The following is a 21561-nucleotide window of genomic DNA, read 5'->3' as shown; positions in this document are numbered from 1 at the left end:
GGGTTTTTAAGGGGCTGCCCTGGTCCTGGTCCACAACCTTGAACTTTGCTTCCTGCCGACCCCTTCCTCCTCCTTACCATCTCATTATCGCTCATTCCTCCCTTCTTGGTCAAACTCTGCTGTCCTTCAAAATTCCCAAATTTCCCTTCAAAATTCTCCCTCTGGGGAGACCGAGGCTGGGTCAGGTGTCACCCCAGGGTCCCCCAGAGCCCGGAGCCTTCCTCTACCCCACCCTCAGTTATACCTGGGGGAGTCCTGCGGGGTTTCTGGCCTGCCCTTAGCCTCTGGCCCATGAGCTCCCAGAAGACAGGGACAGATCTGACGTGCCCTGTAGTCACAGGTCCCGGCTCCCCGCACTGAGGGACTGTCCTGCGCTGCACTGAGGAATGAGCAGGCATGTGTTGCTGCTGAGGGCATGTGTGATCTCCAAGTGTGTGGATGAGATCACCAGCTGTGATACTCTCCTCCCTCTGCCATGCTAAGGAACTCGTGCACGTGATTGCTCTCTCGCTCCCCTCCACTGTTCCTCCCTTCTCCTGGGAAGATAATTTCCACCAGGATCTTACAAAACTAAGAAGCTCCAAGGCAGGAAAACAACATTAAATCCTGTCATAAGGGTGAGGCCTCCAGGATGGAGTGCTTGGCCCAGGCTCTTCTTCCTGGGCGGTTTCCTGACTTACCAAGCATTTCATGCTCTCACAGAAAATGTACAAGTGACAGGAAAGTGTAAAGACACAGAAAAACAACCCAGCACTCCTGACTCCACCTGCCGCTGGTGACCACGGCTGCTGCCTGGCGTCAGCCTCCAGTCCTTCCACGCCTTGCTCAGAGGGTCGAGGGCCCAGTGTTTTCGGTGTCCCACTAAACAATCCACAGTGGGATGTGTTCTCGAGACACCTGATTTTTATTTTATTTATTTATATATTTTTTTGAGACAGAGTCTCATTCTGTCGCCCAGGCTGGAGTACAGTGGTGCCATCTCAGCTCACTGCAACCTCTGCCTCCCAGGTTCAACTGATTCTCCTGTCTCAGCCTCCTGAGTAGCTGGGAATACAGGTGCACACCACCACACCTGGCTAATTTTTGTATATATATGTTTAATAGAGACGGAGTTTCACCATATTGGTGAGGATGGTCTTGAACTCCTGACCTCAGGTGATCCACCTACCTTGGCCTCCCAAAGTGCTGGGATTACAGGCATGAGCCACCACGCCCGGCGGACACCTGCTTTTTAATGGCTGCACAGCGCTCTGCTGTAGGGGAATAGAATCACGCACTTGCCGCCTTCCTGTTGTTGGGAGTTTCATTCATTTCCGTTTCTTTCCATCTTCCTCCTTTCCCTCTTCTGCCCGTGTATGAGCATCATTTCTGCTAACATGCCAGATTGTTCCTTCCGGATGCTTTCCTGCAGTGGGGGCTTGATGGCAGTGGTCTCCCCCAGCCCCACCAAGCCTTCTAAGTGACCATGTGTGTGCAGCTCTAGGGAGTGGTGGAGGCGTCAAGTGGCTTCACAAGGAGACTTGGTGTAGCCACTCACAGCGGCCCCTGTCACCTCTCAATGACTCCACTGGGAGATGATTCTACTTGCAGGGGAGCAGGGAGCATCTCTTCTGAGACATGAGTGCCGGGAAGCTTCTCCAGCCTGCATTACACAAAGGCAGGCCGTTCACTCATCCACAAGGATGTATTTGGTACCCAGCACATCCAAGAGAATGTGCTGGACACCACACATAAGGCTTGATTCCTTCACTTTGTTGAGCAGAGAGAAGACGTGGACAAAATGAGATCTGATCAGCACAACCTCCCTGGCTCCCCAGGAGAAGTAGCGAGCTTATTTTTTGAGACAAGTGAATTGTATCAATTACATCATCCTGAAGTTCTGTCCGTAGTGACCAGGGCATTTCCACAGACATACACTGACAGCTTGTTACATGCAAATGGGGAGGAAAGTGAGAAAAGAGGGGAAAGAATGATGGTTAACTGAGCTCATTTGATTTTACTTGAACTTATTTTGTTACTAAGCTTATTTATTTTAGACTTATTGAATGTAACCTCATTTAATCCTCACCGCACTCCTCAGAGATGGGTCTTCCTGCCCCTATTTTTCAGATGAGAAAACAATTAAGCCATTTTCTTTAATTAGGTAGCAGAGGCATCATTGTTCCAGACCAGCACTTCTTCTTCTTTTTTTTTTTTTTAAGACAGGATTTCACCATGTTGATCAGGCTGGTCTTGAACTCCCGACCTCAGGTGATCTGCCCGCCTTGGCCTCCAAAGTGCTCGGATTACAGGCGTGAGCCACCACGCCTGGCCCCAGACCAGCACTTCTGCTGGAGCTGAGATGAAAGTCTCAGCAGGTGCCCTGAGGATGTGTGCCTCTCCCTGGCTGACAGATATAGGGAGGCTTAGCAGAGCTTTGTGTTAGAGGAGTACTGATAGAGAAGGAACCAGCAGAGGGGCCATTCAGGCCAAGTCAGCAACAGACAAAGTCGGGAGGTGTGAGGTAAGTGCACGGGTGAGGAGTGATGGAGATGTGGCTAAATGGGGTATGTGTGTGCATGCATGTGTGTGCATGTGCGTGTGCCTGTGTGCATGTGTGTGTGTGCCTGTGTGTGCATGTGTGTGTGCCTGTGTGCCTGTGTGTGCATGTGTGTGTACCTGTGTCTGTGTGCCTGTGTGTGTGTGTATCTGTGTGTGTACCTGTGTCTGTATGCGTGTGTGTGTGTGTGTGTGTCTGTGTGTGTCTGTGTGTGTGTGAGTGACAGCAACAGCAAAGGCGCCAGCATGAGTGGCTGAGACCCAAATTAGGTAGGCTTGGGGGGGGCCACTAAGGGATTTCATAGGCAACGGGGAACCATGATCACTAGGCAGGGGAGGGCCTTTGCGAGCCAACCCTGAACTCTACCGTTGCAGTGCATGTCTCCACAAGAATGAGCAGGATAGCGTAGTTAGGAGAACTACCTTACTTTTTAAAGAAGTGGTGAAAATCTTTACTATTTTCATATACTTTTTCTTTTTGGAAGATAAATGGATTAGGTCCAGGATTTCACCCTAGAGAGGATTTAAATCTTTCATCAGGAATAAGATTTGAGTGTAAGAAGATTAAATGATATTATACTGGTAAGAACACAGAGTTTAAAACCACCCCCTACAACCCACGGAAGGGGAGCAGCCAGGCTGGCAAGATCTGAGGCCAGAAGTGCTGGGGCTTTGGGGAGGGCAGCAAACAGAACGGAGCTGGACCTATCAAGGTGCCCCACCAGGGCCCAGCCATCTCACCGCACACATTGTGCCATACATGCCAGTGCCCAGCACAGCCTTGCAGGTGACCAGTGGCCTGCCTTTCATAACACAGGCTGGTGCACTATCACCGTGCTCATGTCTCAGAGAGATGCTCTCTGTTCCCCTGCAAGGGGAGTCCTCTCCACTTGGAGTCGTTAAGAGGTGACAGGGGCTGCTGTGACTGGCTGGCCCAAAGTCTCCCTGTGAAGCCGTGTGATGCCTCTACTGCTCCCCAGAGCTGCACACAGCCAGTCCGCAGCCTCGGAGGGGTTGGGGAAGCCCACTGCTATCAAGCCCCCACTGCCACAATGATTCTGTCTGAGCGATTCCCCTGTGACCCTGTCTGATTTGCAGAAGCTGCAGAGTGGCCCACTCTTCCTGGGCATGTCAGGAAAACTTTGACATGGCTGCTCCGTCTCAGGCAAGGTCTAATTTGGTGAAAATTTGAAAGCAGGTTGGTGGGCGTGCCAGGGAGAAATGGGGAGAGAGAAAGACGCTGCATTTAATGGATGGCAATGGTTTGGAGCTGGTGTGGTGGCCTCTCTGGATGACAAGGACATTGTAGTTAGAGCCAGAGGATGGAGGTATGAATCCTGGCATGCCTGGTTTGTAGTTATGGGGCCTTGGCACAGACACTTGAATGAAACTTCCTTTGCCCAGGTATAAGACAGGCCCCTAATAAAGGCTGACTTTGCCCTGATCCTTCACTGCCTGCTGGGATGGTCTCAGCATTTTGTGCACCTTGGCCAATTTAACCCTAACAGCAACCACAGAGGCCGAGGCTATTTCTGGCTATTAATATTCCCATGTCACAGATGAGAATGTGAGGCCCAAGGGGGTAAAGTCATGTGCCCAAGGCACACAGCCGGGGGTGCTTCAGCAGGCCATGTTGTGCATCTGTGGCTTTTCCCCTGGCCACTTTGCAGCATTGGCACAAGAACGGCCCACGGGGTGAGCCCCCACCCAATCAGCGACGCTTTATCCCTCAGAGAGGGCTGGCAGAGCCTGCAGGGGAGGGTGGTGGGTGTGGGGAGCGGTGGGCAATGGTCTGCCCTTCATGTCTGTCAGGTTGTGGCTGCCACTGGAGAGACAATGCCAAAAAGCTTCCTGGAAGAAGCAGCTTCCAGAAGGCTTCACCATATCCTTGTCCTGCCAACTGGCCATGAATGGATTGGAAGATTCCCACTGGGTGAGAGGGCTCAGAAGCCACCAGAGGGGATGGCGGAGTGGGGAGAGACATGCATCTCTCACCGTGGGGATCCAGGAGTCAGGCAAAGTTAGCTGGGGCCCCACAGGCATTTCCGTAAGGCACCCCACTCCAGGTGGGTCCTCCCAAGACGCCCCCTTCTTTCTCTCTCCCTCTGTTGCTTTTCTCTCCTCTCTCTACTTTTTCTTCTTCCCTTCTCTCTTTCCCCCATTCCTCTCTCAACCTTGTTTCCACTTCTTGCTGCCCTTCTTGCCTCAACAAATGTTGATGCAGTCCCAGTTCCTGGGCTGAGGCTGGGGGATGGGAGTGAAGTCCTGAGGGCAGGCATTGCTGTGTCTCTCCAGCTCCCGCCCCAGCCAGGTCACTCCCTCTGCCCCGCCTGCACAGCTTCTCACCGCTTCATTCCTGCCCCCACCGCCCCTACCGCCCCTACCGCCCCTATACACCACCAGGTCGCTCCAGTTTGGTACCAGTGCCTGGAGGGAGGCGCGGCGAGGGCTGTGCAGCCGAGGATCCACCGATTGGCTCTCGCTGGTGTCTCAACTGCGCACGAAGCAGCGCTGGGAGGCTCGGCTGGAGGTGTGACCAGGGCAAGGACCGAGCTGACCCAGAGCAGAAGCGCGCAAAGTCCCATCTTGCCACGCTACAAGGAGGGAAGAAGGAAAGACACAGTGGCAGCAAAGAGCCCTCCCTCACCCCTGCGCCCCGCGCCCGCGCGCCTCGCTTCAGTCTCAGGACGGTGCCACCGGGGCAGTGAGTGGGTTCAGCACCCTGGACAGCACCAAGGTTGCGCTGCCTTTTGGGGGGCCCCGGGGCTGCTCCAGCTCCGAAGGGCAGCGCCCTCCGCCCGGGCGCCCCGGACCCCGCACTTGCCTCCGCTTTCCTCTCTGGACATCCCGGAAGCCGTGGCGCGCCGCTCCGCCTCTGGGCGCCGCTCCGCCGCTGCGCTTTCCCAGGCCCGCGCCCGAAGCAGAGCCATGAGCACCGCGGGGTGCCAGGAGAGCCGCTAGCGCCATGGGCACCGGCGAGGCGCTACTGGTGGGGCTGCTGGTGCTGGTGCTTGCCGTGGCCCTGCTATCCAACGCACTGGTGCTGCTCTGTTGCGCCTGCAGAGCCGAGCTCCGCGCGCGCGCCTCGGGCGTCCTCCTGGTTAACCTGTCTCTGGGACACCTGCTGCAGGCGGCGCTGGACATGCCCATCACGCTGTTCGGAGTGCTGCACGGGCGGCCACCGTCGGCGCCTGGCACCTGCCAAGCCATCGGCTTCCTGGACACCTTCCTGGCGTCCAACGCGGCGCTGAGCGTGGCGGCGCTGAGCGCGGACCAGTGGCTGGCTGTGGGCTTCCCGCTACGCTGCGCCGGCCTCCTCCGACCGCGCAATGCGGGCTTGCTGCTGGCCTGTGCCTGGGGACAGTCGCTGGCCTTCGCGGTCGCTGCCCTCGGCTGCTCCTGGCTTGGCTACAGCAGCGCCTTCGCATCCTGCTCGCTGCGCCTGCCGCCCGAGTCCGAGCACCTGCGCTTCGCTGCCTTCACCGCTGCGTTCCATGCCGTGGGCTTTGCGCTGCCTCTGGCGGTGCTCTGCCTCACCTCGCTCGGGGTGCTCCGGGAAGCGCGCAGCCACTGCCGGCGCATGGACACCGCCACTAGGAAGGCGCTCGTGCTGCTCACCGACCTGCACCCCAGGTAGTTGACCAGTGCGTGCCGACCGGCCCAGGCCAGGGACTCGGGCGCTCCCTGGGCAGCCTGTGGACATTATCACCGTTACCCCGGCCGGAGCTCACCGCCATGGGGCTGCCCCTGCATGCTGCTCGCGGCGGTTTCCCGTTGGTTCATTGGTGCAGACACTGCGGGGGCTCTGTTTCCTGGAATATGTGCTCACAGTGCACAGGGAGCTTTGTGCAGAGCAGTGGGGTGCACGCCTCCTTGAGGGATTCCCCAGGCCCTGCTGTGGGGACCTGGTCCCACCCCTCCTGTGCGTGGCCGTGGGACTGAGGCATCTGCTCATTTCTGCCCACTGCTGACCCAGTGCTCTTGCATGGCCTTGGGCTGTAAGTCTTGGGCAGGGCCCAGTCCCCCGTGCTTTCTGCTCATGTCTTGGCAGGATTTTTCCCCTGACTGTCTAGTTTGTGTCACGATGGTTCCAAGTTACCTCTGTCGGGTGTTCACCCTTTGCCCCCCTGCCCCCCAGAACCCCCAGAAAGCTCTCCGGCTGGTGGGGAGGGACTGGCGGAGGTGGCTTCTCCCTCCCTGAGGGCCCTAGCTTTGCCCCTCCATCAGCAGATCTGCCTCAGTTCCCTCTGTGTGGAGAAGGATGAGCTGGAGGGAAAGGAGGAGGAGCTGGCCCTTTTTTCCAGGCCTCCTTTACTTCATCTACAAAAAAGCAACCCACCGCTTTCCATTGTTCCTTCCCTCTCTGCCATGCCTCTGTCCTCCTCAGGTTCCAGGCTAAATGTCCTCCTGAAACCCTCCCAGCTGCCCTCACTCCAGCCCCTGGGCTCTGGGCCTGGGCTCTGTCCCTGCCCTTCCATCATCCTGACCACTGTCCTTTGTCCCCACAGCGTGCGCCAGCGCTGTCTCATCCAGCAGAAGCGGCGCCATCACCGTGCCACCAGGAAGATTGGTGTCTCTATCGCCACCTTCCTCATCTGCTTTGCCCCCTACGTGGTAACCAGGTGGGTCCTCGTAGTCGGGCTCCTGTCATGGGAACAGCTGTGTGGGCTTGGCCTCAGTTGGGCAGGCCTCTGAGTTCTCCCAGCCGGGTATCTAGAGGGCGGCCACCATCACAGGACCCTCCTCTACACCTGACGGACTGTGGGCCCTGCCGTAGCTCCTGGGAAAGACCCTGGAAGGGAGGTGGCACTGGCCCCCATCCTGTTCTTTAAATGAGGAGACTCTCCTGGGCACAGGCAGAGATGGGATCAGTGAATCAGCACCTAGTTCTTTAAACCCAGGAAGCTTTCGGTGTTAGGGGACCTGGGACCAACCCAGACCTTAAACTCCATGTCTCCTGGGCGTGGAGTTGGGAATCTGGGTGGAAGGTCTGGCTGAGCCTCGGGGCAGTGACGCCACCAGGTGAGTGCTGTCTTTGCTCCTCTTTCCTGGAGTCCTTGGCCTGAGTGCTTGTCGGGTCAGAATTACCTGGAGCCACAGGTAATTGGGAAAGATTGCGTGTAAAGAGCTGCTGGTACCATTGTCACAGTGCAGTGCTGAGGGGCAGGGGAGTCTGCAGTTTTTGCCTCTGGGGTTCCTGGGTCACCTACTCGGCCACTTGGCTAGTACCTTAGCTCCACTCAAGGAAATGTGTGCACCCTGCCTTGTTGGATGGCACCATGGTTAGGCGGAGGCATGCTGTTTATTGGAGATGCTGACTGCTTGCTGTCATGTCTCGCCTTTCTTGGAAGCCCGTGGAATTTTTGGCCAGGCCCCTGCAGTGCCCAGGCTCTTTGGGAGGGCTCCACCTTGTGTGTTGTGCCACCCAGGAGGACCCTCTGAAGGAAGAAGCTCCTAGGAGGGTCTATGGCCCTCATCCTCAAGGGGCCCAGGTCCCTGCCCCAGAGGAGGGGGCCGGCAGGAGGAGGGTACCAGGGATCCTGGCTCTGTTTATGTAGGGTCCTCCTGGGGTTGCTATCTAGTGCAACCTTGCAGGGTCTGCCGGCCTCTCCAGATGTCTGTGTATGTTACCAGGTCACTGGGTTTCTTAGATGTTGGGTGGGGGCAACGACTGTGTCCCAGGAACCCGGGAGGCCCCCGAATGCCCATGCAGAGTGGGGCAGGCTCTCTCCTGCCTGCCAGGCTCCCTCTGAACTCTGCAGAATCCGCACTTGGGACACGAGCTCTTGGCCACTGATCCCATCTGGCTTAGGGACAGGGAGCCAGGTTTCTTGTGGATAACAGGCTCCCTCCTTTCTCACATGTGTATGTTGTGAGGGCACATGTGTTTACACATGTGAACACACATACATGTATGTACATGTGTGTAGAAGGTGAGTGCTGGAATTTCAAGAGCTCCAGTATTTAGTTTTGAAATTTTAAATGAATGAGGAGTGAGACTGGCTCGCTCAGCCATGCTGTCATGTTGATTCAAGTTTGTAACTGTTATTTTCATGTGTGTGGACAAGGGCCTGAGCGTGTGTTTGAGCACGCATAGCTATGAGCACACACATGAGTGTTAGAGGAAGCATCCCAAACAAAGTCATGAAGCCTGCCTCTCAGCATAGTTTCCACAGCTCCAACTCGGATCTGGGCAGCTCAGGCTCTCTTCTCTGTGAAAAATGTGGATACGATATAGCATGAATGAGGTTGTCTATTCCTTCACGCACTCACTGAGCATTTCACGAGCTCCTACTCTGTGCTAGACTTTGTGCCTGGTCCTGCAGTTACAAAAGCAAATGGAACACAGGCTCCTCTTGGTTCTGATGGCGGGAGATGCAGGTCAGCAAGACTAAGCAGGTGTTTCAGCAAGGCAGGGGCTTGAGGGATGGAGCTGGGAGCAGCATGGGATCAGAGTTCAGACAGACTCTCCTGACCGGCGCCTCTTGTGTCATGGGAGGGCACCGACACAGAACCTCGCTCCCGAGTGCGTGCATGAGGTTCTAATGTGGTTGGTGGCTTAACCCACAGAAGTCAGAGACCCAGGAGCACGCGGTCCCCGCTGCCCCTTAGAAGGTTCCAGTCATTCTTCAATTGCTAAAAATATTTCCGAGCGCTTCTCCTGGGACTTGTTTTCAGAACTGGGATGCATTGTTAGACTCTTCTGTGGACATCTTGAAAGTGAATTTAATCTGGTTAGAAATAGCTCAAAGTCACCTTGAGCCAGCTCACATGGATAAAGTAGGTAAGAGAGCTGGGGACATAGGCATTTTCTTTTATTTCTTGCTTGTCACCCTTTAGTTTCATGGACTTAATCAAGGGTGCGGATTAAGCCCCAGAGGTATGCAGCACTGAGACCGGGGGCGGGGATACAGAGCCTCCCTTGTAGAGTCTGTGGCCTACGAGGGGAGGGGAGATGGACACGGTCACCAGGGGCTGAGCATCAGTGGACACATGAGTGAGCCCCCTTCTCCACAGGGTCGTGGCTGGTTGGAATCTTGGTGGTTGACACATGACTTCTGGTCCCAGTGTGGCTCTAGACACAGCCTCAGCTCGGTGTTTCTGATGACTTCCACCTGTACTGTGGTTTAACCAGGGGACGTGTGCACACTGGCATGCCTGTGGCTTTCTTACTCAACTGCAGCTCAGTCCCCTAGCAGCTGAAAGAAATGCCATGCTTCTCAGACCTGTTGATATGACCCTCCTTCCCACTGGCCTGATGGCTGGTTGTGACTAGCCTTCAGTCCATGCTTGATGGTGGGCTCCCTGGAGGTGGGGGTGACAGTGTACCTGATGTGAATGTGCTGGCCAGTGGCAAAGCCCTTTCTGGACTATCACTTACTGTAATTGGACCCTCACTGTAGCCTGCGGTGGGCGGTTAGTGCCACGATGGCCTTGGACCTGTGTCCCTGCCCTGGTTTTTGGCTTCTGGATGCCTCTCCTCTGGCCCTGCCCCTCACCTTCTCCCTGTCCTCACACTCTGGCCCTGCCCCTCAGCTTGGCTGCCTGCCTCCCCACCCCCATCCTGCTGGTCTGCCCTCCTTGGAGGAGAGGGAGTCAGTCAGTCTGATCCGTTGCTGCTATGTTTGTGGGTGGTCAGCAGGTGGTCTCCACACTAACAAGTGACCCAGCCAACCTCGTAAGTCACAGGCCTGCAGTCCTTCTGAGTAGGGGTGGGACATCCTGGGACAGAAATTCACTGCCTGGGGGGTCATCAGACTGATAGGGAAGGCCCCGGCCTTTGGGCCAGTAACTGGGAGGTGAAACAGCTGCCGCTGGTCAGCAAGTACGCTCGTGACAGCTGTTAGAAGCTTTGTCCTGACTCCACAGCCTCCACCACAGGCTGTGCGGAAAGCAGAGGGGTCTGTCAGAGTCCCCAGATGCCACCCCCTGCTGCTTTCCTGTACCGGGAGTCCAGTCAGTCCCTTCCACTCCGAGTTCTAATCTGGTTTCAGATTAGAAATCAGAGATGCCCTCAAGCCTCTCTAAGTGATGCTTGGAGATGGTGGGTGGGGAAGTACCCTGTGTGGTGTGCAGTGCCCCTGGGCACCCCGTGAGCGACTGCTGTTCGTGTGGATGAGGTGCTCACGCTTGCTCAGGGTCTGTTCTGTAGCCCAGGTTGACACCTGTTCCTCCAAGGTGGTTATTGGCCTTGTTCCGATTTGTTCTCAGCATTGCCCGGGTTTGGAAGGTAAATGCCAGGGGGAGTCTGGTTGGGGGCTCCCAGAGCTCACATCTGGAGGGTTTTGGTCTGCAGCATGGAAGCGGCAGTGGCCCCCTCGGTAGCTGGCTCTGTGAGCAGGTGTCTGCGGCAGGTGTGCGGGCAGGTGGGTGGACTGAGCAGAGTGTCTCAGGAGGGTGTCTTGTCACCCCATTTTAGGAAGAGGATCCCGAGACTCAGGGTGCTGGTGCAGAGCCCCCTCGCTAGTGAGCGTCAGGGCTGTGGTGTGTACTCAAGTGTGGTTCTAGCACCTTCCGCCCTCACAGCGTGAGTGCTTGGCGGGTGCTGTCACCAAGGCTGAGTCAGCTGCTCCGCTTCTCCAACAGGCTGGTGGAGCTCGTGCCTTCCGTCTCCGTGAACCCCCACTGGGGCATCCTCAGCAAGTGCCTGACCTACAGCAAGGCAGTGGCCGACCCGTTCATGTGCTTCCTGCTCTGCCGGCCTTTCCGCCAAGTCCTGGCTGCCATGGCGCACCAGCTGCTGAAGAGATGCCCGCCCCCAGCGTCTGCCCACCACAGCTCTCTGGACGCAGAGAATGATTCCTGCTTGCAGCAGTCACTCTGAAGGCCTGGCAGTGCATCGGCGCTCCCCGCCCCCACCCCCATCTAAAGAGCCTTGTGGAAGGGACACTGTCCCTGCCACAGAAACACTGCTGGGGACCCCCAGACACTGGCAGCTTGACTTTGGGCTGAGGCTGAAGTGCAGGAGGGGGAAAGGAGGGGACGGATGTGGGTGTGGGCAGCAGGAGCGGCAGAAGAGAGCTCCAGGCTTGGCCCCCTGGCCGCCGGGTGGCCCCGGGACAGCGGCTTTTCCTCTCTGAGCCTCAGCTTCCCCACCCTTGTTCTGGGGTTGTGATGATGCTGCGAGACAGTGGGTAGAGAAGTGCCCTGCATGGCGCGTGGTGCCCATGGGCGCCCGGTGATGACTGCTGTTCGTGTGGGTGAGGTGCTCACGCTTGCTCAGGGTCTGTTCTACAGCCCAGGTTGACACCTGTTACTCCAACCTGGTTAGTAGCCTTGTTTCCACGTGTTCCCAGCATTATGCAGGTTTGGGTGATAAATGCCAGGGGAGTCTGGTTGGGGCTCCCAGCACTGAGAGCCGACAGTCTGTGGACAGGGCCCAGCAGGCGCGGGCGGCCCCTGGGACGCGCCCATCTCTGGAAGGCTGGAGGTCCCCAGCTCCATGCCTGTCCGCTGTGACTGCCTGAGCAGGCACACAGATGGAGCCTGCCTCCCTTCTGCCTTTCTGTGGTTTGCCAGGGGTTTGGCATCTTGACTGGGGAGGATGTGAAGAGTCTGTGTGCTCAGAGCATTTTCTGGTGAAGATATCATCGGAGCACATGACCTCTGCTTCCTTCCCCCAAAGGCCACCGCTGGGCTTCTGGATCCTAGACATGAGACCGTCAAGAGATGGAAGTCATAGCCAGGTCCCAGGTGTCTGGAGAGCGTGGCAGGATGGGGAGGGCCTGGCAGCGCTGGGGGAGCCAAGAGAAGCTGGAGCGCCCCTCAGTAGCAGTGTGCATCTCCCCCAGGTTTGTAATCACGGGGCGCCATTGCCAGGTGGGGGCACCGGCCATCAGTGTCATCGAATGTCCCCATGGGACAATATTGAGAACCTGTGTGCACATCTGTCCTATTTCACAGTGCAGGGAAAGAATGGTGTGCAGTGCACGTGGGCCTCAGTGGAGAGGGGTGTGCGTGAATGAGTAGCGATGAACGAATGGACATGGTTCTCTCTCCAGCTCTTGGCATTGCTGTTTTCCTCAAGGCCCAGGGCCCTCCCCTGCAGAAGCAGGAGGGCTGCAAGACCCCCACTCATGGGACTCTCTGATGGGCCCCGCCCACGGGGTCTTGCCAGTGTGGAGCCTGTATCAGGACATCCTACACCAAAGGTCGGCAGTGCAGGGAGAGCGTGGACATCAAGTTGTTTCCTTCCAGGGGCGGAGTTCTGCAGAGACGCTTCACACACAGCTGCCACTGGCTCTTGGTATTAACAGTGGGCAACCCAGCTGAGGCTGCTTCACAGAGTCTTCTCCAAAAAATCCAGGTGTTATTTTTTTAAAAGCTTTTTGAGACAGGATCTGTCTCTGTTGCCCAGGCTAGAGTGCAGTGGTGCAATCTCAGCTCCCTGCAACCTCCACCTCCCATGCTCAAGCCGTCCTCCCACCTCAGCCTCCTGAATAGCCGGGACCATATGCGTGTGCCACCACACCTGGCTAAGTTTTGTATTTGTAGAGATGAGGTCTCACTTTGTTGCCCAGGCTGGTCTTGAGTTCCTGGGCATAAGTGATCCACCCACCTCAGCCCCCCAGAGTGCTGGGATTCCAGGCGTGAGCCATGGCATCTGGCCAAAACCAGGTGCTATTTGCTGACTCACCAATGCCTCCCCGAAAAGGATGCATTTAATTAAGACAGTTTGTCAATCATGAGGCGTAATTCAAACAAAACAAATTACTGTTTGGAATAACAGCAACTACAGGTATGTGGTCAGGAAGCAGTTAAAAACATGAGAACACACAAGCATATCTGGCCAGTTCCATCCCACCCAGCACTCCAGCCCAGGGTTCCAGGCAGGAGATGGGGACGTGGGCATCACGGCATGGTTCATGGAGGGCACGTGAACTTGAGACCCTGCTGCACCCTAGTGCCCCTGTGCTTGCAAAGGAGGGCACCTGCGCAGCAGAAGCAGCTTGGTCCCCGTTGTTTGAAGCTCCAGAGTCCAGGCCGTGAGCTCCTCGGCTGAGCCCTCTCCTGTCCCAGGGAGCTCCCCAGGTGGGAGGAGCCTGCCAGCCAGCAGGGCTATGCTCCCTGTTACTGGGTCTCTGCCAGGCTAAAGCCCGTGGTCACTACTTTAGTTCTACTCAAGGAAGTGTGTGCACCCTGCCCTGCTGGAAGGCACCACGGTTAGAGGGAGGGGCACTGTTTATCCAAGACGGTGACTGCTGGCTCTCATGTTCCCCTTCCTCAGAAGCTCCATGGAATTTTCTAGAGCAGGCATCTTAAGCCATTCCCACTGCACTTCTCTACCAATCCATGTGGCTCCCACGCTGTCGCTGTCTTTTGCCTTAGACTTGCGGCCTTTTCTTTTTCTTTATAATTTGAAAAATACTTTTCACGTGCACTTAAACATGCTGCAAAATGATGTTGGGTCTCAAGAACGTCTCGAATTGATCAACATTTTATTCCGAGGGTGTCTCATTTCCATGGACAGGGAAAGTGCTGCCTTGCATTCGCCACAGTTCAATTACCAGGAAAGCAGAGCTTTCTAGAAGTCTGGGCTTGCATGCAGTGCCCTGCTGGGCTTCCAAGACCTCCAAGCTGGGCCCTGCGCACTGTGTGTGGGGAGTGAGGGAGGCTTCTCCCATTGTTTTGATGGTGGAGCCGCAAGCTTGGGAGGCCTTCCCCTCGTGGGCGGGAAGCAGAGAGCCGGGGGGCTGTGAGGCTGGCAGGGAGCTTGCAGGACATAACTGCTCATTTATTTTTGGGGGGACCAAGGGATTTTTATGGATTCCATCTGTCACAGGGCTGCAGCAGTCCATGATGGGTGGGGCAGAGGGAGGCCCTGTGGGAGCTCAGAGTGACAGGCCTCTTGGCTTGCCTTCTTGTCCTTTCGGGACCATGATCTGGTTCTCTCGAGCCCCCCTCCTGCTCACATGGGCTGCAAACCCAGGCCAGCTGGGGTTCTGAGCCAGGAGCCCTCTCTCCATCCCCTCTGTGCTCGCTGACTCTGGCCCTCCTCCTGCCTCACGTGGGCACCCACCCATGGCCAAGCCTCCGGAGCCCTTCCTGGGCCCTGGTGAAGCAGCCCTTCCCTGCACCCACCCTCCATCAAGCAGAGCAGGCTCCTGGAAACGCAGCCGAGAGCAAGTTGTGCTCCCACCAGAAGCCCTGAGGAGTCCCGGGGCTGTGGTCTCTGCTCCTGAGCCTGGCATTGCTGGCCCTTTCTGTCCTCTGTCCCCACTGCTCCCCACTCCTATCCACACGGCCTCAGGCTAAAGTGCTGGGTGCCCTGGTCTTCCGGCCCCTCCCGGGGGCTGCATCCTTTCTGGATCTTCTCTTAATACTTCCTCCTCCTCTGCTTAGCCAAGTCCCTCCACCTGACCGAGGCAGACACAACCCTCCCTCTTCAGCTCTCACAGCCCCAGCGCCCCTCCCGAGGGTTCAGCCATATGGCGGGTAGGAGTGGGGTCAGACCCACTTTTATCCCCACACCTGCTGTGCAGCAAGCGCTGGCCATGCCTGCATGGACACATCACGTCTCGCTGGGGCGCAGGCTTCCATCCACTGGTGGGCTCCTCCGGTCTGCCACGCTGCCCCACTCCGTCCCCATGAGCCCCGAGGTGGGCACTATGTAATTTCTCAGTGGAGAGCCCCAGGCTCGAGGGGGCCAGGCCACTGGCTCAAGACCCTTTGAGCAGTGAGTCTGTGCTCTTTTTTTTTTTTTTTTTTTTTTTGAGAGGGAGTTTCGCTCTTGTTACCCAGGCTGGAGTGCAGTGGCGCGATCTCAGCTCACCGCAACCTCCGCCTCCTGGGTTCAAGCAATTCTCCTGCCTCAGCCTCCTGAGTAGCTGGGACTACAGGCTGCACCACCATGCCCAGCTAATTTTTGTATTTTTAGTAGAGACGGGGTTTCACCATGTTGACCAGGATGGTCTCGATCTCTTGACCTCGTGATCCACCAGGCTCGGCCTCCCAAAGTGCTGGGATTATAGGCCTGAGCCACTGCGCCCAGCTGAGTCTGTGCTCTTTTGATGACACAAGGTGGCTTCTCTCCTAGAAGCTTGTCCTGCAGCCCACCCCCACCTGGCTGTGGGCCTACCCACCTGGCCCTGGGGGCTGTGCTGTCTGGACTGCACCCGCTGCTTCACTGGCCGCACTGTGACTGCCCAGCCATGGCTGTGTCCTGGCACCATGGCCCACTGCCCACTGGGCTGGCTGGACAGTGTCTGGGGATTTGTGGGTTGGGGAGGACTTGTTTTCCTCTTCACCCCCAGGCACGATTAACCCCGTCTTGTGATTCGCCCCTGAAGAACCATTTGGTGGGTTGGGCCCTCGTTGGTGAGATGCTGTGAATTAGAGGCTGTTCCTTCCAACTTAATTGTAGAGGAGAGAAGCTGGTTCCAGGAAGGATGACCAGATTCTTCTCCCCGAGTCTTAAAAAGCGAAACAAGCTAGAACTCACTCTATTTCCTCAAATCTAAAATGCCATTGATTTGAAGCTGTCTCACTGTTTTATGTGCCACTGGGAAGGAAAAACCCAAAGGAAGGGCTGTGCTGGGAGATGCCCTCACAGGTGGGCCACTCATGGCTGGACTAAACCTGCCATAGCAGGGGACAACAGGGAGGCGCCATGTCCCCACGCCAGCACTCAGGGAGGAGGAGAAAACCCCCCTCACCGGACTGCACGCTGCCAGCTGGGGCTCTCGAAAGTATGAGTCTGAATTCACCCTCAGACTTGGGCTGGAAAGCTCAGACAGGGAAGCCAAAGGACCATGGCCGGGAGGCTGGCGGGGGCGGTCAGAGGCTCTTCCGGAGGACCCTGCTGTGTCCCGGCAGAGAGGGCAGCGCTGGGTGCCAGATGCCCCAGATCCCAGCGGTGTGGCTTTGGGCATCCTGGAGCAGATGACCTCAAGGAAGCAGCACCCACTGGGTGCCAGCGATGAGTTGGGGCCACAGTGGGTACTGTCTCCATTATCCCAACCTCTGGGCCAAGAGGCTTGTCCTGAGTTTCAGGGCGGAGGGGCAGCTGGCTCCGGCGCCTGGTGCTGGTGCACTGGTACCGGTAAAGGAACCCACGAGGCATATGGCTCCTAAAGGTTCAGCCGCCCAGCAAAGACCCCTCCCCTAATCCACACGGGGGACAGGGGTGGGAAGGTGGGGACAGGCCCTGGGCAGGAGGACTAGGCCTGGCTCATGGCCAGCTGGGGTCAGCACTGTGGCCAGAGCCCCCTCTATGCACAGGCAGCCTGTGCAGGACAGGGGTTTTAGGATCAGCAGGGAATCCGCAGAGCAGCTCCACAGGGTGGCAGATGGGAAAACTGAGGCCCAAGGAGGGGCGGGGGTAGGAGGGCCCTTCGGAAGGGGGCGGGCCCTCCGCCCAGAGCAGACAGGGGCGTTGACCTGCTGTCCTGCCCCTCCCCCAGCGGCATCCTTTCTCTAGCTTCTGGCGCTGCCCACTGTAACCCGACTCCTGCATTTGCGTTTGGGGCGCCCTCCCTGCGCCGGGGGCGGGAGCCCAGTGAGCGCAGAGCCCCGGCCCGCGCAGCCCAAGTGCCACATCACTGCGCCCGCCGCCTGCCGCCCCGCCATGCCGCCCCCGCTGCTGCTCCTCGCCGTCCTGGTCGTCGCCGCTGCCCGGCCGGGGTGCGAGTTTGACGGGAGCCTTGCCGGTAAGGCCACCCCTGCCCCACCCTTCACCCTGCAACTTCCGGGGAGTGTGACCCGTTGCTTCCCAGGGGCCCACGAGCTTTCTCCCCGCAGATCACGCGCCCATAGCCCCGGCGAGAACGTCTCCAAAGTGGGCACCATGTGGCCTGAGACTGGAGGGTGACCTCGCCCCTGGACGGGGCACCAGGCGGGCTCTGTGTGGCATCCAGGCGGGGTCCCCAGGCTGCAGAGGGACGCCGTGCCCGGGCCGGGGGTGAGGTCCCTCTCCTGTTGGGCACAGGAGGTGGGTGCCCTGCAGGTGGGTCTGAGGGAGCAGGTGCCAGGACTTTGCGAGAGGCCATCCAAGGTCCCGGAGTCCTTCCAGGAACGGGGCGGTCTTTCTGGGCTGTGGCAAACTCTTGACCCCTCCCTCCCAGCCTGGGCTGTGATGTGGACCGAAAGTCTCCAGAAGTATCCCTGAGGGCTGGGTGGGCCCCCTGGAGGGAAGGGGCGCAGCGACCCTCTGGGACCTCACCCAAGGTGTGTGCAGCGGCTGTGGGGAGCAGGCAGAGGCTGGGGGCTGGATCCTGGGCTCCCACCTGGCCTGACGGCCTCTCCAGGTGTGGGGGTGCATCTGGCCAACTGTGCTCAGGGCTCTCATCAGGAGCAGACATCTGGGCTCCTGCAAGGGTGGGGCCCCGTGTGGGCCCCAGGGTTCAGGGTGTCAGGTTCAGAATCACTTGCCCTCGGGGGTTTGTGGATACCTGAGAACCGCCTGCGCCCGGCAAGAGGCTGTGCTGGGAGCGATACCTCGCCTCTCCATCCTGTTGATGCCTGGATTTCCCCTCCATCTCTGCTCCTCGCCTTATGTCTGAACTCTTTTCTCCCCTCTGTGCGGGTGCACATGCAGGTGTGTGTGGGTGTGTGTGGGTGTGAGTGTGTGTGTGTGTGTGGGTGTGTGTGTGGGTGCTGCTGGAGCTTGTGCAGTGTTGTGGATGGGCCTCCCCTCGGCTCCTGAGAGCCCAGACAGTATCTAGAATCAGGCCTGTTGGAGACCACAGCCCCCTCCTCCAGGAAGCTCTCCTGACCTGCCCTTTCCCAGGGAGAGGTGTAGCCTCCTCCTCTGCACACAGGCAGCACAGACTGCCCTGTCCTCACCCAGCTGGATTTGGTGGGGGGCTGGTCTCTGTCCCCGGCAGCTGCTGAGCACAGCTGTGGCCTCGGCAAGTGTTTCTAGGGTAAATTACTCATCCTCCAGTCCAGTCTCCCCTCTTATGGGCGAGGGTGGAAGGCAAGGACCTTTCCAGCCCACAGGCAGAAGTGGGCAGAGCCGGGCAGCTGCAGTGCGGGCCCCACACCCCGGGCTGCTGTGTCCCTGTCTCGCCATCTGGGGCTCACTCAGAGCAAGCCTGGAGCTCTTACCCTCTGTCTCACCCTTTCCTGGTGGAGGATTCCCTGTCCTCACCAGACCCTGGGGACTTTCATGTTCTAGCCCTGGGATTCAGATTCTGACTCCTCAGCTCTGCTGTGTGACACTGGGCAGATGGCCTGACCTCTCTGACCTCATTCAGGTCTCATCCCTGACCTGGGCACAACCACTGGTCAGTTTAGGAGTGGGAAGGCTGACTCGATCTCACTCCCCATTGAAGAAATGCTGCCACCTCGTGGTTAAGAGGCTTAGAACAATTTCCACAGCAGCTTTCAGACCAGCGCCGTCCCACACAAACGCAACGCCAGCCACACACAGAATTTTACATTTTCTGGCAGCCGCACTAAAAAGGTAACAGAAAGAGATGAAATTGATTTTAATAACAAATTCTACTTAACCCAGTATGTCCAAAATATTCCAGTATTTCGACATTAACTTAAAAATTATGAATGAAACATTTGCACTGTGTTGAGTACTGTCTGAAATTTGGTGTGCATTTTACACGTCACACACGTTGGTTTGAACTCACCCCTTGTGAGGGGCTCCGTAGCCACGTGGCTCGTGGCTGCTGTACTGGAGAGTGGGGTTGAGAGCCTTCTGGGGGCCCAAGCTTTTACCCCGCTGTGCATTTGCAAGTCTGCAGGGGGGTCTGGGGATGTCTGTGTCCCACGGTGGGTGGGGTGGGGAAGTGCTGGTGAACAGACCAGCCACCCATGGGTGCCCTGGCTTTGTTCTGTGGCTACCAGGGCAGGTGTGGCCTGGGATAGGCAGATAGTGGGCGTTGGGTCAGTGGCCCACTCCTGTGTGGTGAGGGGCAAAAACCACAGGCCTCTGGAGGCCGAGCCCACTGGTGAAGGTCCAGCCACATCATGGAACTGGCTGTGTGGTCTTGGGGCAATTGCAGCCCTTGCGGGTCCCTCCCAGGCCATCCTGACTCTCCTGTGGCCACAGCAGCACCCACTGGGGCTTGCTGATTGTTGGGGGTAGAATTGTGTCATCCAGAAAAGACATGCTGGTGACATCATCCCTGGTACCTGTGAATGGAAACTGGCTTGGAGATAGGGCCTTTGCAGATGAAATCTGATTACCACGAGGCCACACGGGATTGGGGCAGGCCCTAAGCCCAGTGACTGGCATCTCTAGAAGAAGAGGGAGATTTGGACAGAGACAGAGCCAGGGACAGTTCACACATGACAACAGAGGCAGGGACCGGAGTGCTGTGGCCACAAGCCAAGGAGCACCTGGTACCACCAGGAGCTGGAAGGGGCAGGAGGGGCCTTCCCTTAGAGCCTTCGGTGTGCCTCCCCCGCAGACCCGCTGATTGCAGCTTCCGGCCTCCGGGACGCTGAGTTGTGGCTGCTTTAACCCACGCATGGCGGGCACTTTGCTAGGGCAGCCCTGGCAAACAAACCCACCCATCTGTGCCTTGTACATGGCGGCCAGTGGAAGGGGGGTGACCGAGCCTGCAGATACTCTTCCACCCCCTTGGGAAACCCCGATGGGGCTGCACAGCTGGTTGGGGGTCACGATGGACAGTCTTGCTCCTGCCTACCGTGCGCTCCCAGCCTCTGTGGAACGCTCACTGGGCACCTCGCTGTCGTGTTAGTCTCAATGGGTCCTCCGACAGCCCTGTGAGGTAGGGGTGACCATTATCCCAATTCACGCATGAGGAAACTGAGGCACAGGGAGTGGTTCATCCTGGAGCCTTAGTGCCCTCATCTGTGAATAGGGAAGACTCACCTGTCCAGGCCCTGTGTGATGGTCCAGTCACTCGTGTGGGTGCTCAGTGGCTTTGGAGGAGCAGGTGCAGGGATGGACACCTCACCTTGCAGCTCCCAAGGCCAGCAGAGGCCCAAGGTCAAGTCAAAGTCAGTTCTTCCTCTCACTCACGTCTGCTGTCTGTCTAGATGAAGTTCCAGGTTCACCCAGGCCGCCAGCTCAGGGCCAGGCCAAGCTCAGTGCCAGCCGGGCACTGTCAGAGCCCTGTGATGAGTGCCCAGGGAGTGGAGTAGGGGCGCTGGGCTGGGATCACCTTGACCCCTGAGTTGACGGCACGGAAGCATCTGCCTCAGTACAAGCTCAGTGCAGGATGGGACCGCGAGTCAGCTGAGTGCAAAGCCTGGTGCTGGAGTGGCCCCACTGGTGGCCACTGGGGCTCCTCGCGGGATGGGTGCTCACATGGGTTTGTGTGTGGATCAAGCCTTTTATCTGTTCTTCGCAACATCACCTAGTTGTCTTTAGCCGCACAGACAGGCAGGTGAGGGCACCGTGTTCCAGGCAGAATCCCGGATCAGCTTTTTAAAGTTCCTTTTTCCCTGAAGTGTGGGTTCAAGCTGTCATGCCTCCTTTATGCTGCAGATGGGTGGAGTCTGGGGACGCTCTGGACCCTGAAGGCCTGAGAGTCACTGAGGGTGCCCAGGGAGCCCCACGCCCACAGACCTATGACAGCCGTCGGGGGACTGAAGCTCCCCTGTGCTCACCCCAGAGCATGTTGTGGGCACCCGCAGGCATGGATGGGCGGCCACAGATGGGCAGGCACACTGCAGCCCCCTCCCAGATGCTTTAGGAAAACAATACCCTTACCTGTTACTCTCCCCTGCTTAGCACAGCACGGGCTCCTGCGGCCGGTCTCTGCGTTGCTCTGAAGCTGTCGCGGTAATGATACGCATTGTGACTCTGAAGCCTTTAACCCGTGTCAAATCCTGGGCTGGGCCCGGACTGTGGACCGTCTCATCTCAGTATTTCTGCAAAATGATGATAGTGAACGCATGTGAAATGGGGGAGACGGGGACACGAAAGAGCCACGTGCCTGGGCCACTGCTGTGATGCAGGGTCTGTGCCTGGGCCTGGTGGTCTGGGGCTGGGCATCTTCCCTGCCCTCCACGGCCCTCGTGGCCCATGGTCCATGTTCCCTACCAGCTTGGACAGGGAGGGAGGGTGAGCCCAAGTGCCACCGAGTGTTCCCCAGG

The 21561-nt window shown here is 57.8% G+C and overlaps 2 protein-coding genes across 2 annotated transcripts in view; both read left to right on the top strand.

The window, feature by feature from the left end:
• Positions 1-5375: 5375 nt before the first annotated feature.
• Positions 5376-11800, top strand: GPR78 (G protein-coupled receptor 78). Its single transcript, XM_017539215.2, has 3 exons — positions 5376-6171; positions 7047-7160; positions 11125-11800. Exons 1-3 carry the CDS (start codon positions 5504-5506, stop codon positions 11360-11362), a joined length of 1020 nt encoding a protein of 339 aa, XP_017394704.1. The 5' UTR covers positions 5376-5503; the 3' UTR covers positions 11363-11800.
• A 5171-nt stretch (positions 11801-16971) lies between these two features.
• CPZ (carboxypeptidase Z) overlaps positions 16972-21561 on the top strand; it is a 29585-nt gene continuing 24995 nt past the window's right edge. The window contains exon 1 of the mRNA XM_017539031.2: positions 16972-17186. Coding sequence (XP_017394520.2) covers positions 17105-17186 — 82 coding nt within the window. The 5' untranslated portion in view covers positions 16972-17104. The remainder of the gene's footprint in view (positions 17187-21561) is intronic.

Source organism: Cebus imitator, unplaced genomic scaffold, assembly GCF_001604975.1.
Source record: "Cebus imitator isolate Cc_AM_T3 unplaced genomic scaffold, Cebus_imitator-1.0 Scaffold117, whole genome shotgun sequence".
Lineage (NCBI taxonomy): Eukaryota > Metazoa > Chordata > Mammalia > Primates > Cebidae > Cebus > Cebus imitator.
Note: the sequence above shows the minus strand (reverse complement) of the source record. Positions and strands in the feature narration are given on the sequence as shown.